Source organism: Euphorbia lathyris, chromosome 10 (assembly GCF_963576675.1).
Source record: "Euphorbia lathyris chromosome 10, ddEupLath1.1, whole genome shotgun sequence".
Lineage (NCBI taxonomy): Eukaryota > Viridiplantae > Streptophyta > Magnoliopsida > Malpighiales > Euphorbiaceae > Euphorbia > Euphorbia lathyris.
The window spans coordinates 18,632,487-18,652,404 of NC_088919.1; the positions used below are offsets into that span (position 1 = coordinate 18,632,487).

Consider the following 19,918-nt stretch of genomic DNA (forward strand, 5'->3'; position numbering starts at 1 on the left):
TATTTCAGGTGATATGATCAAGCTCAGATTTCATGGGCAAAGAAAACGAAGATGAGGCATTTGCAATGGGTGAAGGAAAACGAGAAGAACATAATGAACTCTTCGATGATGAATGACGGTGGGGAGAGCAGACAATGGGTTAAATTCATAGTGATTTTGTTGGTTGGATTTGTATTAGGAGTGAATTTCATGTCTTAGCATTGTTATGTAATAATGAAAAATTGAGTATGTAATGCAATGTGTAATGACAGTTCAAATGTTGAATTAAATTAATTCCCCTTTGAAACTATTCTCCGATTGCTTGTTTTCTTGTGTTTTTTTACAGTTCAAATGTGTTTATGACAGTTCATGTTATGGTGATTGTGTTGTTTTGACAATTCATGTTGTAGCCTATGATTATACTGATATGTTTTGGATCAAACTAATGTATGTTTTCTAAGTTTTTTTTTTGTCTAAACTCAAAGTAAGTTTACAATCGATTCATGTGAAAGTATAATGCATTAAGATCTGTATATATCCTGAATGTCTGGGTCATTAAAATCTCTGCACTAAGATAATGCATTAAGTACAATAGAGGCTTTGTACTTGCTAAAGGCATATGCACAATCACTACATGATCCCAGAAGTCATTAACTGCATCATCCCAGAAGTCTCAAAAAGCATATGCACAATCATTACATGATCCCAGAAGTCATTAATTACTTGAAAAAGATTCAATCAATCCCTTTTGGCAATGTTTTAAGCCCTTTTATAGTTGAACCATCAATGTCTAAAGATGAAGCAATTATAGAAATGAGAGGAAAGGCCTAACTTTGTCCTAAACTCAACTCAAAACTCAAGGAGATGAGATGAGATAATTAGTATGAGTATGTGGAGTCCATTTACTAGGTAGGTTAGTTACCCACATATATGACTAACAACTTTAAATATTATAGTTACTTGCAGAATCTATTTAGTTTAAAGTCATTATTTTTGCTGTCATGCTCCAATTTTACCCAAAAGTGTTAATTTTGCTGTCATGCTCCTAGTTTAATTTTGTCATTTTCCCTATCAATTATGGCAAACCAACAATAACTCTTGGAAATTTCTCACAACTTTTTCGATAGCTTCTTCTTCCAAAACTGATTTTGTTCAAAAGTAAATAAGCATCAAATAAATGATTTACTAAAATAATGAGCAAAACATGAATGGAGTAATAATAAAAGTCAATAAATTCTCAAATCAGATAGCAAAGTTTTTATCTAACCACATCAAGTTCCACGAATTGAAAATATAAAGTCGAATCATGTAATGATAGTACTGATCTCAATTAAATTTGCTATCTGATAGTACTAACCACATCAAATTCGAAAAAACCATGTAATAATGTAACCTTTTGTCATTCACAGGTCAAAAACAAGTCTCAAAATACACCTTTTACATCATATAGTATGTTCAAAAGCAAGGTTCAAAACATACATAACCTAAGGAATATGCAATGATGTCCAAAAAGCAAGGTTCAAAACTAGCTATTACACCATAAACTAGCTATTACATTCCAATCTAAGGCTTCTGATTCCCTGCATTTGGCTTGTTCCGTTTGTAGTAATTTTCAGTGAAGATGTCCTTTTGTTCTTTCCCCTTCCATTTCAGCTTCTGTGCTTCAAAGCCAAGGTCACCTGTAACTTCAGCAGAGTTTTTCAACTTCTTGGAACCAGTAGAGATCACAATTCGATCACCTCTTAAGTTCTACATGAACAGCAACACAATAAGACGCTAATTCCCCAGTCAAGCCATTCCTAATGTAGATAGAGCCACAACTAAAATAACCCACTTTCCTAACAGTCCACAATATATCAAGCCTGCTTAATTTATCCTCATCAACATCCTGTTCAACATAAACACTGCCACCAGTATATTTCAAACTAGCTCCATCAATCACAGCCCTACCACCGTGATGTAATCTTATAATAAGGTCTCCCATTGCAACAAAATTACTGAAAAGTACATAACAAAAAGCACAATAAGAGTCCAATAATCGAAAAGAGGAACACAGTACAATAAGATTCTCTTTTTCACTCAATATATTTTGAAAAAAAGTGTTATACACAATAAAGTAATAGTGTTTGCACATGCTTACACAGATGCCAACTAATAAAGTTGATTTTCAAAACCCTAAAAGTTATCAGCAAAACTAATAAACTATTAGAGTAAACTAACCCCAATTATTGACAAGTTAAAATAATAGAGTGAACTAAACCCAATTAAAAACACTAACCTGAATGTATAAATTGGTTCTGAATCAAAGCTCCAGTCTTTCAAATCAGTAATCGAAGCAAAATCTTCAACTCTTAAACCCTAGATTCTTCAGTAATCGTTCCCAAATATTCAAGTCTTAAATCTTCAATTCTGAACCAGTGATTAAGTAAGTCGTTTGCGAAAGAAAAAATGAAGAAGATTAGGAAATGGCGATTGCGAACTCAAGCTTACCTCTGGAAATGGAAATCATTGAAATGGAGATTAAGTGATATTATGAAATGGATTCGCACAGAAGCGAAAGTCTGTAGATGGAGATCATTGAAGCTGCGTTTAGGAAATGGAGATTACGTCGTCTTGGAGAGTGAAATCGAGAAGTGAGGAATTCGAAATGGGAACTGAAGAGTTTGGGTAATTAGGTCTTTTCATTTTGTTTGTTATGGGTTTTTTGGTCATTTTGTTCAACTTGTTATCGATCATTTGTTTTCCCAGCTAAGATGCCACGTGTCACGCGCGTGAAACACACTGATAGCATTTTATCTCGGCAGCCAAAAATAAGGGGCTAATAGTAGTGTTTTCTTGGAGTTTAGAGGGTCAAAGGGTTGTCCCGTGAGGTAAGGGGGTTAAATGAACAAAACGGACAACTTTAGGGAGCTGGGTATGCATTAGGCCAAATAATAAACCAATTAATTACATTAGAAATAGATAGTGTATTATACTTATATTTGTTTCTTAATACTTTTATTTACAAATATCATTTCTTTCCTTATTTATTTCCCATCAAACTTACTATAGATAAATAGATATAAAATACTCCATTAGATCTAAAAAAAAAAAAACAATGTGAAGAATGTGAAAAGAAAAGCTGTATTTGAAAGTAATTAATTCATTTTATATTATAACACTCAGTTCAATAAAATAATCTTTTTACTTTTTTTCTATATTGAATTCTTCTTGAAGTGAATTAAATTCTGATAAAGCATAGGATATCATAACGGGTAGGATATTAATTATGAATGGAAAATAATAATGTGAATATGAGAAATTGACATAAACAAAAAATAACATGTTATTGTGCAAAACGTGCAGATATTTGAGCAACTTCGTCTACCCTCCAATTACGCACGTGGGCCATAGCGAATGTAACAGAATTCGAATTTGTTATCAAATCTAAGGCCACGTATTTATTTTCCACGTCAACGTCGACCACGTGGAATTACAGTTCACCATCTCTAAGGTAAGTCTCTAATAGAATACACATGCATGCACCCGAATATATTCTCAGTGTCTCTGTTGTCGTCTCCTCCATCATCCTTTTCAACCCAAAAGCTTAATAAAGGGACGAACCCTACTTACTCTGCACCACTGGACTGGACCTTCCCGGAATCCATCTCCCCGCCGCCGCCGATCTTTGCCATGTCATCCCGCAGTGGGTCCCATCTGGGCTCTTATATCTTCTTCTCTGCTAATTTTGTCCTTTGATATTTCATTATAGATCGCCATTAAAGAATATGGCCCACAACTCCAAAGAAGAGCCCAAAACCGCTCCTCAATCCGATCGCTGGTACAATCTGACGTTAGGTCCTTCCTTCAAAGAAGACTCCTCTAATAGCAAGTTCTGCACTTTGCGATGTAAGTGTTTGATTTTCTTTTCTCTCTTTCTCTGTTTGGTTCTCGAGAAAATGAGGAATGGATTTTAATTTTTTGTTTCCTTGGTTATAGATGAATTTAAGCCGGCCTCAATTGATAAGAGTAAGCCTGGTTCATTGCACAAAAATAAGGAAAACAGGGTAGCTGTGGAGTTTCAAAATAATCAATTCGGAAAACCCAAGGTTACATTTGAAGGAAGCAGCGAGGATTATAAGGATAACGATGCCGTTTTGTTTTTTGACGGCCAGACCTTCCGGATGGAGCGGCTGCACCGGGCGGTGAAGCAACTCCGCCACCTTCGAATGCCGGGTGAATCTGCTTCTGCTGCAGCCTCCGCAGCGCAAGCCATTGAGCCTAGGCTATCTCCTGTGGGGAAGGGTGGGAAACCTGCTAATGTAGTTATAGGGAGAAGCCCAGCCTTTGCTAATGCGCCTCATGTACCGGTGAGTTTTATTTTAGTTTTCCAATTTATGTGAAATAATTCTGTACCAAATAGAGTTCTGGGTTAATATTTAGTTAGCATAGGGATTCCAAGTTTAACAGATGGAAGAAAACATAGATATTACTGGCTGTAGAACACTCAAAATCGATTGAAATAAGTTGTTTGCCGTGCTTCTTGTTACTTTGGCTGCCTCGTCGCAGGAACCTATTGCTGAATCTCCTCTAAGTCTCTGTTTTTAATGGTAGAAGTAAATGGTCCATGGCAATGGCATAATGGAGAAACTTTCTTCTCTTGTTGAAATTACGCCTTTGAATTAAAACCAAAGATTTTGTTATCAAATTTGTCATCCGCAATTTATTTATCTAAGCATTTTCCTCATTCATCTGAATATAGCCATTTTTAGAAGCTGAGTTGCCTTTTTGAATACAATAGTAAGGACATATGGTTCATAAAAGTTACTTTGGTTTTTTGATAGACTGATGCTTGTTTTCGTAAGGACTGTGGTTGGTCTACCTCCACTTTGGACTGCCTGGCAATTGTCTTTGTTAATAATGCATCTGTAGTTAATTATGGATGTTTTGCTGACAGAAAAAAAGGTCCCAACTTGGTTGATGATAGGTGAAGCTTCTAAGTTTATTTGACTTAATACTTGAAAGTTCAAACAAGTTTTAGTCTATTCTGCAATCTAGCAAGCATATGATTTGTTTTTTCCTTTGCTTAGGCATTGCTGAGTTGTTTATAAGTGATTACTAGTGATACTTTTGCTTTCAAACAAGGTTTAGTCTATTATGCAATCTAACAAGCATATGATTTTTTTCCTTTGCTTAGGCATTGCTGAGTTGTTTATAAGTGATTAGTGATACTTTTGCATTGTGCTAAATTTTTGTTTGGTATTTCTTCAGGTTGAGGTGGAACGGATTGACGTTGCTGATACACAAGTTCCAGGTATGTTTAGTCTTTGTTCTCTTGAGAAAATGATTTGTTTTTTCAATAATCAGCTGTGCATAATTAAAAATATGAAAAAACATTCTCTTGAGAATGAAAAAAGTTAAAATTTATTTATGATTGATAAGTGCAAACAAGCATTCTCTTCTTGCCATATACTTATTATGTTATGTGCTTATGATCATCTCATTATCGTATGTTTTCTGTGTGTTTTTATGGAAGTATGTACTATCAGACATATAAATTCAACTGTGTTAATCTTTTTATCATTTGTAGTCTAGGCTTTGCACCAGAATGATTTACTTTGTCATTAACTGTAGATGCTGTCTAAAATTAAAATTTGAACTCAACTGCAGTATGTTTTCTCGCAGTAACTGCACGTATGCTTTTGTTTAACATATTAACTGCACATAATCGTATGCAAAAAGGACTTTAGCAAGATATATTATGATTAACCATTCAACTCTGAGCTCCTATAAACACTCTGATTCTGATTTTTAGTTTTCTCCACTGATCTCTTTATCATCAAGTGGTGTTGGGTTTTTCAGAAGAAAATTATATTAACTTTGGCCCTTACCACTTCATTTGTTTGTTCCCTCTTCATATATGCTCATGACCGTCCTCTAGAATTTTGAAAATTGGTCTTCAGAGGAGTTCTCTAGTAATTAGTTATATATTTCATAGTTGTCAAATATTGTCGATTGACTTATAATGCTGCATGAATGTTATATCTGTTGGTGATAGCATTCCTCTACTATATAACGATGGACCTACAGGTACAAAAGTTCACAGTAAGGGGATTTCTGAGCATCCGTCTAATCTGCCAAATGTAGCCAAGTATTCGCCAAGCCCCAAGAATGATGAAGTAGAAGACCACATAGATATCGAGGATATCTTTGGTTCGAGTTCACCTTATGAAAACGCAGCTGAGCCTGATCAAAAAAGCGATGGTGGATTTGACAATGAGCAACAGAGACATAATGATACTGATGAAGAGATTGCTGATGTGGATGATAGTGGCGATGAAGGTGATAGGGGGCGTAATGCAGCAGAAGCTCTTAGAGCCCAAGTTAATGCAGAGGAGAGAAATGAGGCGAGTTCTAGTTCTAGCAGCAGCAGTGGAAGTGGAAGCAGCGGAAGTGGTAGCGGGAGTGGAAGCAGTAGCAGCGGTAGCGACAGTGAAGCCAGTGATGAAGTTAACTCAGTTTGATTGATTGAGTGAACAACTCCTTGAAATCTTGGAGAAAAAGACTTCAAAGTCAAACAGAGAGTAACCAAACAAACGATATGGAAAGAAAAATTACAGAAAGAAATAAGCTGTCCTGGTATTTGAAGGAGGGCATTGCTTACATTTTTTACTATGACGACAAAAAATGATAGCCTGCAAATAATGCCTAGATGCTTTTTTTTATCAGCATTTCTCTAGTACAATATTGGAAAGTCCATTGATTTAATAAGCTTTTGAATTTACACAACGACACTGATCAAAGTGTAATAATGACAGTATGCATACAACGCTGCGAATCAGGAGATTTGATTCTTCTCTTCCACGTGTTCTTACTTTTGTAGCTTTTGAAAAGTGAAGTTTCTTGATTTGGTGGGAGTAATTTGGTATGAAGGATGAGTGGGAGAGGACGAGTGCTTTGCACAAAGCCCAATGCATGAATGTAGTCTCAAGAGGGTCGGGTCTTCTCAAGGATCCCTTATTGGGATGTTGATACATGTTATAAATCTTACTTTAAGAGAAATCGTATCAATATCCCAGTGGGGGGTTTGGGAGTCCATCCCTGCACACGTCAACCTTATTATAGGAAGTCAACCATGAGGATTCAACATCTCGTGCAGTGAGTATAGATCTTACTCTGCGACCTTCAGATCTCGACAAGCTTTCTCGACTAATTAGTAAGAACTTAAGGAGCTTCCTCTTGAGAAAGCAAACCTGAGCTTGAGGACATGGAAGGAAAGCTACCAACGACGCCACGATCCACCTTCTCTACCTCCTTGACAAACGCATTAGTGGAGACCTCATCTCGCAATGAACGCGGTATGGGAACCTGAACCCCAATGACCAGCTTAACAGACGAAGACACTATTTTGGTACGCACAACTGATCTTAATGCAACATTTCTCACAAGTATTCAGGACTTACATGACTTCCAAGCTAAAATGACCGAGCTCCAATTTCAACTGCAACAAGAAAACAAACAGTTGTGGGTCTACCTCACCTAAGGAAAGAACCCCCTCTCCTGAGCACATCAGGAAGGAATCAAGGGACAAGCTGTGTAGCCCAACGCGAAACACAACTGACATTAACCCTGAGCGCAAAGTAAAAGATGGACGTTATTTTGGACAGTAACTAAGTCAAAGAAGCCCCCATTTCCAACGCATTTTTGGACAAAATGGTCCTCGAGGGGATGCTAGGTTACCAGATCTCTTCGCATATTCACTCCCCTATCATAGAGAATCATTTATACACCATTCCCAACACATTGGAAGACCTCGCGTCTACCTCATTACACGGGGATGGAGGATCCAAATGAGCATTGTGCAGTGTTCATGAGCATGATGAACTTGTTCGCACAGGACAACACGATGATGTGTAAAATATTTTCCACCACTTTGCTAGGGGTAGCGTAAGAATGGTACAAGGAACTCGTAGCATAGTATATAAACTCCTTCAGACATCTGAAATATCTCCTTGTCGCTCAATTCATAGGGACGGTTTAGGTCGAGATGAATCAACACTGATTTGCATGAATGTACTAAACACATTGAACTTGATTTCCATTCTCTTTGCGAGAAAATACATGATGGAATCATTCGATTATTATAAGTTAAGACACAAAATGAACTTGCAAACCATTAATTTCGAAATTTTTTAAAGATATGGTTCAAAAATTTGCTTAGCAAAATGCTATATTTGTAAATTAGGTAATCTTCTGTTAAACTAGTTGTTATACTACTATTTATGTATAAATACCAGACTCTTTCCCTATTGTAACTAATTATTCTGATTCTATTTTCATTTTTTAAGATTCAATGGATAAAGGAAAGCTTGTTTTGTAATAAAGGTTATAATTTCTACAAAGAATAAACACCTAAATCAAGAGGAAGAATCCTACTATAGCAATATTATATAAGAAGTACCATTAAAAATTTATTTATGTTACATTCCTTACTATTTTGAAATGTAGATGTTGGCCAACTAATTCTTTTAATTCAAAGGGTTTTATTACACGGATGATCTCTTTTTCAATTAAAATCTATTACGTATATTAGGACTCGAACTCGATATCTTTAACAAAAGCGACTTGAGGCTATCACTCAATTCAATCTTGATTGATGTTAATAATATTCTCTTATAGATAAGAGTTAATTATATATCTCAGATCCAGCTAGAGGTGTATATCGGTTCAAAATCGAACCGAATTGAAAATACCGAATATTGAAATTACCCAAATGATTAATACCGAGCTGAACAATATATAAAATCAAAATATTCGGTTTGATTTTAAACTGAACAAACCAAATTTAGTTTAAAAGAATAAAAACAACAAATAAAAATTGCTATATTTTCTCATTAAATTTATCTAAGCAATAAAAACAAAAAGCTATTAAAATATATCTATATTAAATTATTATCTCAACAATTATACGAATGTAAAATATGAATAATTCGGTGTGATTTAGTTTTTTATATTTTTATCCGAATCGAACCGCCTACCATTCTTTTTTCAGCAAAAGAAAAGTTTTCAAGTTCAATTTTGTTTTGGTGGTCCAACTTTCACCCAGAAATTTGTTGATACCTTACGGAAGCATCTTTTATTTATTGGGTGAAGTAAGTTTTCTTACTACTACTCAAAAGATGACAAAAACAACTTTTATGGATTTTATCATTTTTTCCTTTCATATATTACAAAGCAAATCAAAATCAACAAAATACTAGTAGTTGTTTATTTTATACTACATGTGATCCAATGACGAAAATCAATGTTTAACAGACTTAATTATTGATAATTGTCTGTTTTAATTTAAGATATAAAATATTCTTGCAACTTGAATTACTTTATATCTCTATTTATTATCACAAAGCAATATTCCTTACAGAATGTAGAAAGTAAGCTATTAAAATGTTAATGAATTAAAGATGTTTCATTAAAATAGGCAAGCATAATATTAGAAGGGCGCGTTTCATATTGTTCTTCTAGATAAAAAACTGTTTTTCAGCTTTTTCAATTAAAAAAAATATTTAGGGTCCGTTTGGTACGACGTAATGCAATATAATATAATCAAACGTGTAATGTAATCAATCTTATAATGTAATGGAATGGAATAATGATTAAATGTAATCATAAAATTTTATTTATACAATTAGAATCATTGAAAAACATAAAAACGTGAAAAATGAGAAAAACATAAAACACGAAAAACATAAAAAAAATGCAATCAAAAGGATAAAAACAAAAAAAATCGTGACGGGCAAAATTTCGTCATGTTTTCTGAGTTTTTCATTTTTCGTGTTTTCCAGATTTCATGTTTTTTTTTGTTTTTTTAGTTTTTAGCTTTATCATTTAATAAGAATTGTGCATAATAAATATTAATAATAAAAATGTAAGAGTTAGTCGTAATGTGGATTTATGTCTATTATTTATGTAATGCTCATTACATAAATTTATAAAAAAAATTTGAGTGATGTATTTGTGATTCCATTATGACAAAAACGATATGACTAATCCAAACATGGTAATGAGCCTCCATTGTAATTGACATTTCATTACGACGCTCACTACGGTAACCTTAGTAAATGTAAAAACTGATTTTCTCAAAAGATGAAAAGTACGAAATTTGTTCACAAATTGTAAATTTTAGAGAAAGTAACTGTTATATCCTATCAAGAAACTGATATTAATTTTTTTAAACAAAAATAACCATAACTTTCAATAATCTAATATGTATTAACAAGACTCAAGGATCTATTTGTAATTATTTACATTGAATAGAGGCTTTTAAGTATTTTTACTATATTAATTAGAAAGAGCCGTTGTAATGGAACGGATATATAAGGGTAGTTAGAGCTTGTTTTAGGTTAAGGAAGATTTGGAGATTTTCTAATTCTGTAATTTCTCTGTTCATCAATTCAAGTTTTTAGTTCTTCATTCAATTCTGATATGGTATCAGAGATACAATCGTTTCCGCATTCGTTTTTCTCTTAATTCAACAAATCAGTGTTGAATTTTTGTTCATCTGTTCTGGTCTTGAACAGATTCTTTCTTCTTCCTCAAATCGATCTCGATTTGTGCTTCTTTTCTTTCTTTGAAACCCTAGGTTTCATCCTCTCAATTTCCTGCAACATTCATCAATCTTTGCGTTCATCATGACAAATCCTCTGACTACGGTTTTACCAGATCCGTCGCTTAATCCTTCTAGTCATTTTTATCTTCATCCAGGAGAGAATCCTGGCCTTTCTCTTGTCTCTAAGGTTTTAGATGGCAAGAACTATCATTCTTGGCGTCGTGAGATGGAGCGGGCTTTAAAAGCTAAGAACAAGATTGTTTTTGTCAATGGCACACTCAAACCACCTCCAGTTGATGATGCTCTTCGTCCGGCATGGGATCGGTGTAATACTATGGTGTTTACTTGGCTATCGCGTTCAGTTTCGCCTATTATCGCACATAGTCTAACCTGGTTTGAGAATGCTTTTGATGCTTGGGCTAATTTGAAGGCACGGTTTACACAAGGCGATTCTCTCAAGATCTCGGAATTACAAGATGAGTTTTATTCCTTTACACAAGGTTCTTATTCTGTTTCTGAATATTTTACTCGACAGATGATAGTTTGGGAGGAATTAATGAGTTATCGTCCATTACAACTCTGTTCTTGTACTCCTATTTATCGTTGTGCCTCGGTTCTTAAACAGGCTAAGAAATATCAAGATGAGGATTATGTCATTCGGTTCTTACGTGGTCTCAATTCTGATTATAGTACTATAAGGTCTCAAATTCTTCTTATGAGGCCTTTTCCTGAGATTAATGAGGTTTTCTCTATGGTTGTTCAACAAGAAAGACAGTTAGCTGGTGCGGCTATGCCTATTGTGGATTCTTCAATCAATTATGCTCGTAGTTCAAAACCAGAATCTAAGAAGAAATGCAGTCATTGTGATAAGTCTGGTCATACTGTGGACCAGTGCTATCGTAAACATGGTTTTCCAAAGGATTTTAAGTTTACCAAGAAAGGTTCTACTGGTGGTTCCAATAGTCAGGCTAATTTGACTGAAGGACCAGGTTCTTCAAGTCATACTGATGTTTCCATGCCTAATCCTTCTACATCAGATTCTGTTATAGCTTCTCGTTCTTCTACAACTCAGCCTTTTCAGCGCCTTGCAAACTTGTCTTTGACATCCGAACAGGTTGATTCTCTTGTGCAGATACTTCAATCTACTCAATCTAACTCTCATCATGTGAGCAACATTGTCACAACCTATGATTCAGGTATTAACACTCTTTCTATAAATACCAATACATGTGATTGGATTCTCGATTCAGGTGCTACAGATCACATTGCTAATACCTTAGATGTATTTATTAATCTTAGACCTGTTAGTCATGTTAATGTTAGATTACCTAACAATGCTGTTATTCCCGTTACTCAAATGGGGGATGTTAGAATTTCTGATGCATTACTACTACATGATGTTTTCTATATACCATCATTTCATTTAAACATAATTTCTGTTAGTCAATTAGTTCAAGATACATCTCTTTAGCGTATCTTTATGACTGGCTCTTGTCAGATATACAATGTCAAACATCTGGAGATGACTGGTTTAGCTGACATCCCATTGGCAAAGGCTGCTATTCATAGAGGGCTTTATCATCTTCAGTCTACAAAGCCAGCAGTCTCATCTCCAGTGCATAGACCATCATCCTTACATACTATGTCTCATACTTTTAATAATGTTGTTAATCATGTTGTTTCTCCTGCTGTTTTTGATTCTGTTCAGTTGTGGCATTATCGGTTAGGCCATGTTCCTTTACCTAAGATAGATTTAATAAGGAAGAATCATTCTTTTGTTGTTCCAAGTTGTACTACTTCTTCTTTTCAGTGTACTATTTTTCCTCTATCTAAGATGAAGCGTTTACCTTTCCCTGATAGTACAACTAGAACTGATTCTCCTTTTAGTTTAGTTCATCTTGATGTATAGGGACCATTTGCCACTGTTTCTAATAATGGATATAGATATTTTCTTACTGTTATTGATGATTATACTCGATTTACTTGGATTTTCTTGTTAAAAAGTAAGGATCAAGCTCCTACTTGTATTGAAGGCTTTTACAAATATGTGCTTGTTCAGTTTAATATCTCTATCAAAGGTATTCGTACTGATAATGCTCCAGAATTAAAAATGGAGAGTTTTTGTTTAGCTAAGGGCATCAAACATCAATTTAGTTGTCCTTATACCCCTCAACAAAACAGTATTGTTGAAAGGAAGCATCAGCATTTGTTGAATGTTGCTCGATCCCTTAGATTTCAAGCTACTTTACCTATGTCTTTTTGGGCAGATTGCATATTGCACGTTGCATATCTTATTAATATGATGCCTAGTCCTTTCTTGAATAATAGTACTCCTTATCTTCAATTACATAACACTGAACCTGATTACAGCAATTTAAGAGTTTTTGGATCTTTGGTATATATTTCCAATTTGAAACACAAAGGTAAATTTGATCCTAGAGCTAGACCTTGTCTTTTTATGGATTTTAAAGCTAATGTTAAAGGGTATAGAGTTTTTTATTTACATACTCATACTTACACTGTATCAAGGGATGTAAAATTCTTTGAAACTGTTTTTCCTTATGCTACTATACAGTCTCATTCTTCTCTTACTCCTGTTTTATTTCCTCAGCTTAGTGACTCTTTTGCTGCTGATCTGGAAATGACCAATGTCGACTTGGATTCCTTGTCTTACTCTAACATACATCAGCACACACATAGTACACCTTCCATTGTTTCTCCTTCTGTGCAGGACATTCAGCCCTTACAAGGACCTTTGGCTCAGGAATCTACTGAAACAGAGTCTGTTCCTCCTATTCCGGAACAATTTGTTCCTTTGGTGGATAACAATGCTTCAAAGGATGTCACTGCAGCCATCACACCCGACATTCCCTCTACTGTTCTGCCTGTTCCTTCTCAAGATATTATCAATCCTCCTCATTCTAGAAGATCTAATAGAGTTAAACAGGTCCTCTCATATCGTCACGATTTTCATTGTAACCAGGTGCATTCTGAACTTTCTGCTCCTTCTTCTGTCCTTTATTCATTGAGTAATGTTGTTCTTATAATCATATTTTATCCAAGCATAAAAGTTATATTTGTAATCTTTCTATTATACCTGAACCTAGAAATTACAAAGAAGCCTCTCAACATGATTGCTGGAAGCAGACTATGTCCTTAGAATTAGAAGCTTTACAAAAGACTAAAACTTGGACTTTAACCAACCTTCCAGCAGGCAAAAAGAAAATAGGTTGTCTTTGGGTTTTTAAGGTTAAGTTAAAGAGTGATGGGACTCTTGAGAGGTATAAGGCTCGGTTAGTAGCTAAGGGTTATACTCAAGTTGAAGGATTAGATTTTATAGATACTTTTTCACCTGTTGTCAAGCCAACCACTGTTAGACTTGTTCTTGCTATAGCAGCTATTAACAATTGGCCCCTTTACCAATGTGATGTTAATAATGCTTTTTTTGCATGGTTTTTTGGATGAGGAAGTTTACATGGAACCTCCTCCTGGTTTGTCTTTACCTGAACCAAACCTTGTTTGCAAACTTGAAAAATCCCTTTATGGATTAAAACAAGCCAGCAGACAATGGTTTGTCAGGCTTTCTTCTTTTTTAATTCAACATCATTATCAACAATCTTCTCCTGATCATAGTATGTTTACTAAAATGGATAAAGGTAAAAGTTGTATTTTGTTGATATATGTTGATGACATTATCTTAACTGGTACTGATCAACAAGAGATTGACAGTATTAAGCAGTTACTCGATTTAGAATTTAAAGTCAAAGATTTAGGTGACTTAAAATACTTTCTTGGATTGGAAATTGCTAGGTCCACAAGGGGAATTAATATTTCTTAGCGAAAATACACTCTTGATATTCTTTCTGATACAGGTTTGCTAGCTGCTAGACCTGTTTCCACTCCTATGGATCCAACTCTGAGATTAACAAAAGAAGACGGCACAGCTCTCCAGGATCCCACTTCTTACAGAAAGCTCATTGGCAGACTCATCTACCTCACTAATACCAGACCCGACATCACATTTGCTGTCAACACTCTGAGTCAGTTCCTCTCTAAACCAACTGACAAACATTACAAAGCAGCCTTGAGAATTCTCCATTATCTCAAACAAGATCCAGGCAAAGGGCTGTTTTACTCTTCTACTTCTCCTCTTTAACTACAAGCCTTTTCAGATGCTGATTGGGCTACATGCCTTGACACTAGAAGATCTATTACGGGTTTTGTGTCTTCTTAGGTACCTCTCTCATTAGTTGGAAGAGCAAGAAACAACCAACTGTTTCTAAATCCTCAACCGAAGCAGAATATCGTGCAATGTCCTCTGTTTCTAGTGAAATACAATGGCTTCAATATCTTTTCCAAGCCCTTAATATTCCTCATCCTCAACCAACACCTTTGTTTTGTGATAATATTTCTGCTCTTTATATTGTCAAGAACTCTACTTTCCATGAACGCACAAAACACATTGAACTAGATTGCCATTTTGTGCGTGAAAAATTCCTTTCTGGCCTTATCAAACCTTTAGCCATTTCTACTACTTTCCAAATTGCTGACATTTTTACTAAACCTCTTCCACCAAAATCTTTCTCTGTTCTTACTTGCAAGTTGGGTGTACAATCAATATACCTTCCAACTTTAGGGGGGGGGGGGGGGTAACAAGACTCAAGGATCTATTTGTAATTATTTACATTGAATAGGGGCTTTTAAGTATTTTTACTATATTAATTAGAAAGAGCCGTTGTAATGGAACGGATATATAAGGGTAGTTAGAGCTTGTTTTAGGTTAAGGAAGATTTGGAGATTTTCTAATTCTGTAATTTCTCTGTTCATCAATTCAAGTTTTTAGTTCTTCATTCAATTCTGATATGTATTATTTTTTAGAATTTTTATTATATATTTATTAAATACCTATTGAATATTTATTGTTGCTTTCTTATCTTACCAAAAAAAAAATACCTATTCCATAAAAAAAAATACCTATTAGGTAAAATATTTTCTACCATGCAAGATTCTGTTGACCACAGCAATCTCAAATTACCCAAAATCATATTAATAAAGTTAGTAGTTAAGATTTGAAGCTTAGATTGGGAGGAGTATTTATTCATTTTGAAGAATGTAAAGCAAGAAAGATTAGTTAATAAAAAAAAACATTTATTACTTCAAAAAAACATTAGAAATCCGTTGGTAAGAAAAGGAGGAGTTAATTACTAGTTTCGAGTTTAGACAAAAGTGACCGCCCTTCCCTTCCCTTATTTGAGTCGGTCAACAATAAACAACTTTGAAAGGGAAATAAAGATAATTCGTTTCCCCATTTTCTCAAGTGGAGAGTGGAATACACTTCCATCATCTAACCCTATCTTTCTTTTCATTGTTGCTAGGGATGCAACGGATAGTGTACCCGCGGGTATCCGATACTACCCGATTCTAATGGACTACGCGTACCCTGTATAAAAGGGTATGGGAAGGGTATGAGATCAAAATAATTACCCGTTAGGATAATGGGACGGGTATGAGAATACCCCCCAGGGTATCCGATACCCGTTACCCGTCATAATTCTTTTATATATTAAAAAAATTATAGTTTTTTAAATGTAATATTTGAGATTTTAAACCTCAACCTTTTGTTTTTCAACCATTGAGTGATATCACTAAACTACTTATTCTTATTGATTAAGATTCAATTTGTTAAATTTTTAGATAAATGATTTATTAAATTTATATTTTGTTAAATTAGTAATATTTTTTATTTTATTTATTGATTTTTAACGGGTAAAGGTACCCGTGGGTACCCGCGAATTAAATGGGAAGGGTATGTGATGCAAAAATATACCCGTTAGAGTAATGAGACGGGTACGGGTAATTAAAAAATAAACGGGTAAGGGTTTGGGATTGGCACTACCCGCGGGTACCCTACCCGTTGCCATCCCTAATTGTTGCTGTTTATTTTCATACGTAAATTACACCCATGCCCACTTAACTTTACCCATTCAATCTTGTATTTGTAGTCACTAAACAATTTTTAATAGTATATTCATTGAATTATATATTTTTTTTAGACCTAATACATAAATAACCCTCTGAACTTGTTTAAATGTTGCAACTGTTCCCTCCAACATTCAATTGTAACAACTTACTCCTTAAACTTTCCCAATTGTAAAATATAACCTCAAATTGAAATTGTTTTTACCTCGTACTTGAAGTAACCGTAAAAAAGTTTTCCCGGATTTATATCACGCCAAAGATCTGATTATCACACTCCACGAACATTGCAGCTTTTGTATTTCGCGTGTTTTTTCAACTGCAATCCATGTCAGCAATTTGCAGTTATATTTTACAATTGGATAAGTTTGAGGAGTTATATTTTATAATTGAACAAGTTTGAGGGGTAAGTTGTTACAATTGAAAGTTCGGGGGGCCAGTTGCAACATTTGAACAAGTTCAAGGGGTTATTTGTGTATTAGGCCTATTTTTTAACACCAGTAACCACTCAATGTTTCAAAATAAAAATTTTAAGATTTAATAATATTCTAAATAACTTTAATTCTTGAAAATTTTCTTTTTGATGTTATTTAGGTATTGTTTTATTAGGAAAGAGATTGAATTTTTAGAAAGAGAATGTGATTTTGAAAAATAAAAAATATGGTTTCATAGTAAATGTCATTTTGAACAATTTTAATTCTTGAATATTTTCATTTTAAGGTCGTTAATGGCCAGTTTAAAAAGTTAATTAAAGTTGAATAAACACCGATATTAAAAAATGTAAAATTTAATGGTTATACAATTAAAAATAGAAATTTAATGATGAAGATGTTGAAATGAATAAAGTTCAGTGGTCATGGTTGTAATTTAGCCCGTAAATGATATAGTTATTGATATTGGGGGTTGATTCATAAAAAAAGAAGATACGAGTACCCGACGGAATAAAGATGGATCGTTTGGTCCCCCAAGTAGTTGTGTTTTTTTTCTCTCCTCAATATGTCCCTACATAGATTTCAGTTTAATTTGCCATAACATTTACTTTTGTTTCTTTTATACATTTAATTTTTGCTTTATATATTTACAGGCGAAACAATATTTTTACTAAGAGATGAAAGCAAAAAATCAGGAATAATAAAAGAATTAAAACAAATAGTATTGGAACAGACTATACGAGTCATAACATGGACCACACCATTCACTAACCGTAGAACAAAAGCCATAGAAACATCCGAACGATTTAGTAAGATAACTTGGATACCCTCAATCACACTACTGTCAACAACACTTTTTGCATCGGTTTCAAATTGTATATTAGAGTAGTGTAATGACAACGGCCAATTAATACTACCACGAAGGGCCATTGCTTCAACCAATTTGGCCATAACAATCCTCGAAACGAACGAACTAAAACAGAAAAGAAAATCCCCATTGATGTCCTGAATTACCGCTTGCACATGTCGTGGAGCTGCCGAACACAGACTTGAAAACTCTCTCGACCTTGCCTCCCACCAGTCCGATACAAAATGCAAAGCGTCTGAAACTACTGTTGGAGTGCGGATCTTCGTCTGCCACAAAACTCTATTTCACTGCTGTCATATTGCCCAAAGGACAGCCGCCACCCGACTCGCCATATCTAATCCTACCATTGCACAATACTCTAGTGCCCAGTCTTTAATTCATTCCTAGCCCCACCTGTAGCATCAATTCTGGCCTCCAACCAGTAGCCAGCCGCAAAACTGCACCCGAAAAATAGGTGCCAACCATGCTCAATGTCCGCAAAGCAGACCAGCCAAACATCAAACGTCCTGACTTAACGTTGGATCAACTTGGGTCTCAACGGCAGTAATTTGGAGCATACATAAAAAAGTTAATCCGAGGAGGGACATCCAGCGTCCAAAGACGTTGCCATCCAGCCTGCACTAAATGCCCCGGAAGGCCACTATTATGCTCACGAAAACTGCAAGGCCACCATTATGCCCACGAGCATCAACTAAAAAACAACCTTCATAGGAGAACAAACGATGAAATCCATTTATTCGAGCCTTATCAACCAAATTTTCCAAAAGAAATACCATAGGCAGTGTGTGAGCTTTCAATAACTCAACCACCGAACGAACTACTCAAGGGTTACTGAGGCTCCGATAGTTTCAGCTCAAGCAACTCATAATGCTCGGCAATTCTGGTTCTTAAATCACGTCGAGAGAAGTAATGTTTGATCATTGTTTCCTAAGGAAGAAACTTGTTCAGGAATAGAAGTAGAATGATGACCATCTTGCACTATAGATTTAACTGAGGACTTCGCGTGGTACCCCTCTCCCCTTCACTTTTGATCTTCTATCAACTATAACTCTACTTCTTCACCTACCAGCATCTCGGTATCAGATTTCGTCCGCATTGTCTCATAAGCTTTAAAGAGGCCTCCTCCCAACATCTTTCTAGAACCTGACAATCCGCCATCTACCGACTAGACAGCCCCAACGCCACCTCCACCTCAATCCCGTAGCCAATAAGAAATTTTGGTACATTGCCCCTTCTAATTAGCGTTATCAAACACTCACCCTATTCCTTCTTAATGTCTTTAGACATTGCTTCAAACAACGTATCGCAAAACCGTTCTATATGACCAATAATGCCGCAAATATAACAAAAATTGCATAATCGTTCATATTTGAATGTAATAGTAGTGCATTATGTCTCCATTTGCTTAACACACTTACACCTCTTCAAAGGTTTCAACACATTCATAGAGGCCCTAATTCACATATAATTTAGACTGCGAGTACTCAAATTATTTTTAGTATCATACTCCAAGAAAGAGCCAATAAAATCACCAATTTGTCTGCCAACTATCTCTGGCATACAACCAATAGGTAGGTCATACACCTGAACCCAAATATTCATTGTCTCCAATTCCATTTGCTCCGATAATAAACCAGGTTTCCAATCTGCCAAAACTAGCATTTTGTTGTCGAAAGACCACAGTCCATTGTTAATGATCCTATCTCTGTCAACCTTATGAAAGAATTCAAAAGTAAATAGGTTACTATCAACATCCATTATCGCAACGCTGTATCTCGACATCCATATATTAGTGAGGCAGGTTCTCATGGTGCCATAATTCACAAGCTTCTCCGTTAAGAATCGACCAACCAGAAACAAGTCACTACTTCTCGCATCTGCAATAGTAGTCACAACTGGAAACTCAAAAGGGTCATTCTCCTCGTCATCTAGGGTTGGCTTATTCAGAGCCTTATTTATGTTTTTGACAAATAAAACGCAAAACCGCACACACTAGGGAAATATGAAACAAATAGGAACAAAAAATCAATCCAAAACAAAAGTCCATGAAAGTCACAAATCGAAGAAGAAATTAACGTC

General features: G+C 35.1%; 1 protein-coding gene across 1 annotated transcript; it reads left to right on the forward strand.

The window, feature by feature from the left end:
* The first annotated feature begins 3,529 nt into the window (after positions 1–3,529).
* On the forward strand, positions 3,530–6,820 carry LOC136208705 (uncharacterized). The gene is made up of 4 exons (XM_065999820.1): positions 3,530–3,867; positions 3,958–4,328; positions 5,230–5,272; positions 6,049–6,820. Exons 1-4 carry the CDS (start codon positions 3,747–3,749, stop codon positions 6,480–6,482), a joined length of 969 nt encoding a protein of 322 aa, XP_065855892.1. The 5' UTR covers positions 3,530–3,746; the 3' UTR covers positions 6,483–6,820.
* Positions 6,821–19,918: the final 13,098 nt, after the last annotated feature.

What these genes read in the sequence shown, in the direction of transcription:
- LOC136208705 (XM_065999820.1), top strand. Translation starts at nt 3,747, where the DNA reads ATGGCCCACAACTCCAAAGAAGAGCCCAAAACCGCTCCTCAATCCGAT. An exon ending in CTAATGCGCCTCATGTACCG is followed by an intron (nt 4,329 to 5,229) that starts GTGAGTTTTATT and finishes GTATTTCTTCAG; the next exon opens with GTTGAGGTGGAACGGATTGA. An exon ending in TGCTGATACACAAGTTCCAG is followed by an intron (nt 5,273 to 6,048) that starts GTATGTTTAGTC and finishes ATGGACCTACAG; the next exon opens with GTACAAAAGTTCACAGTAAG.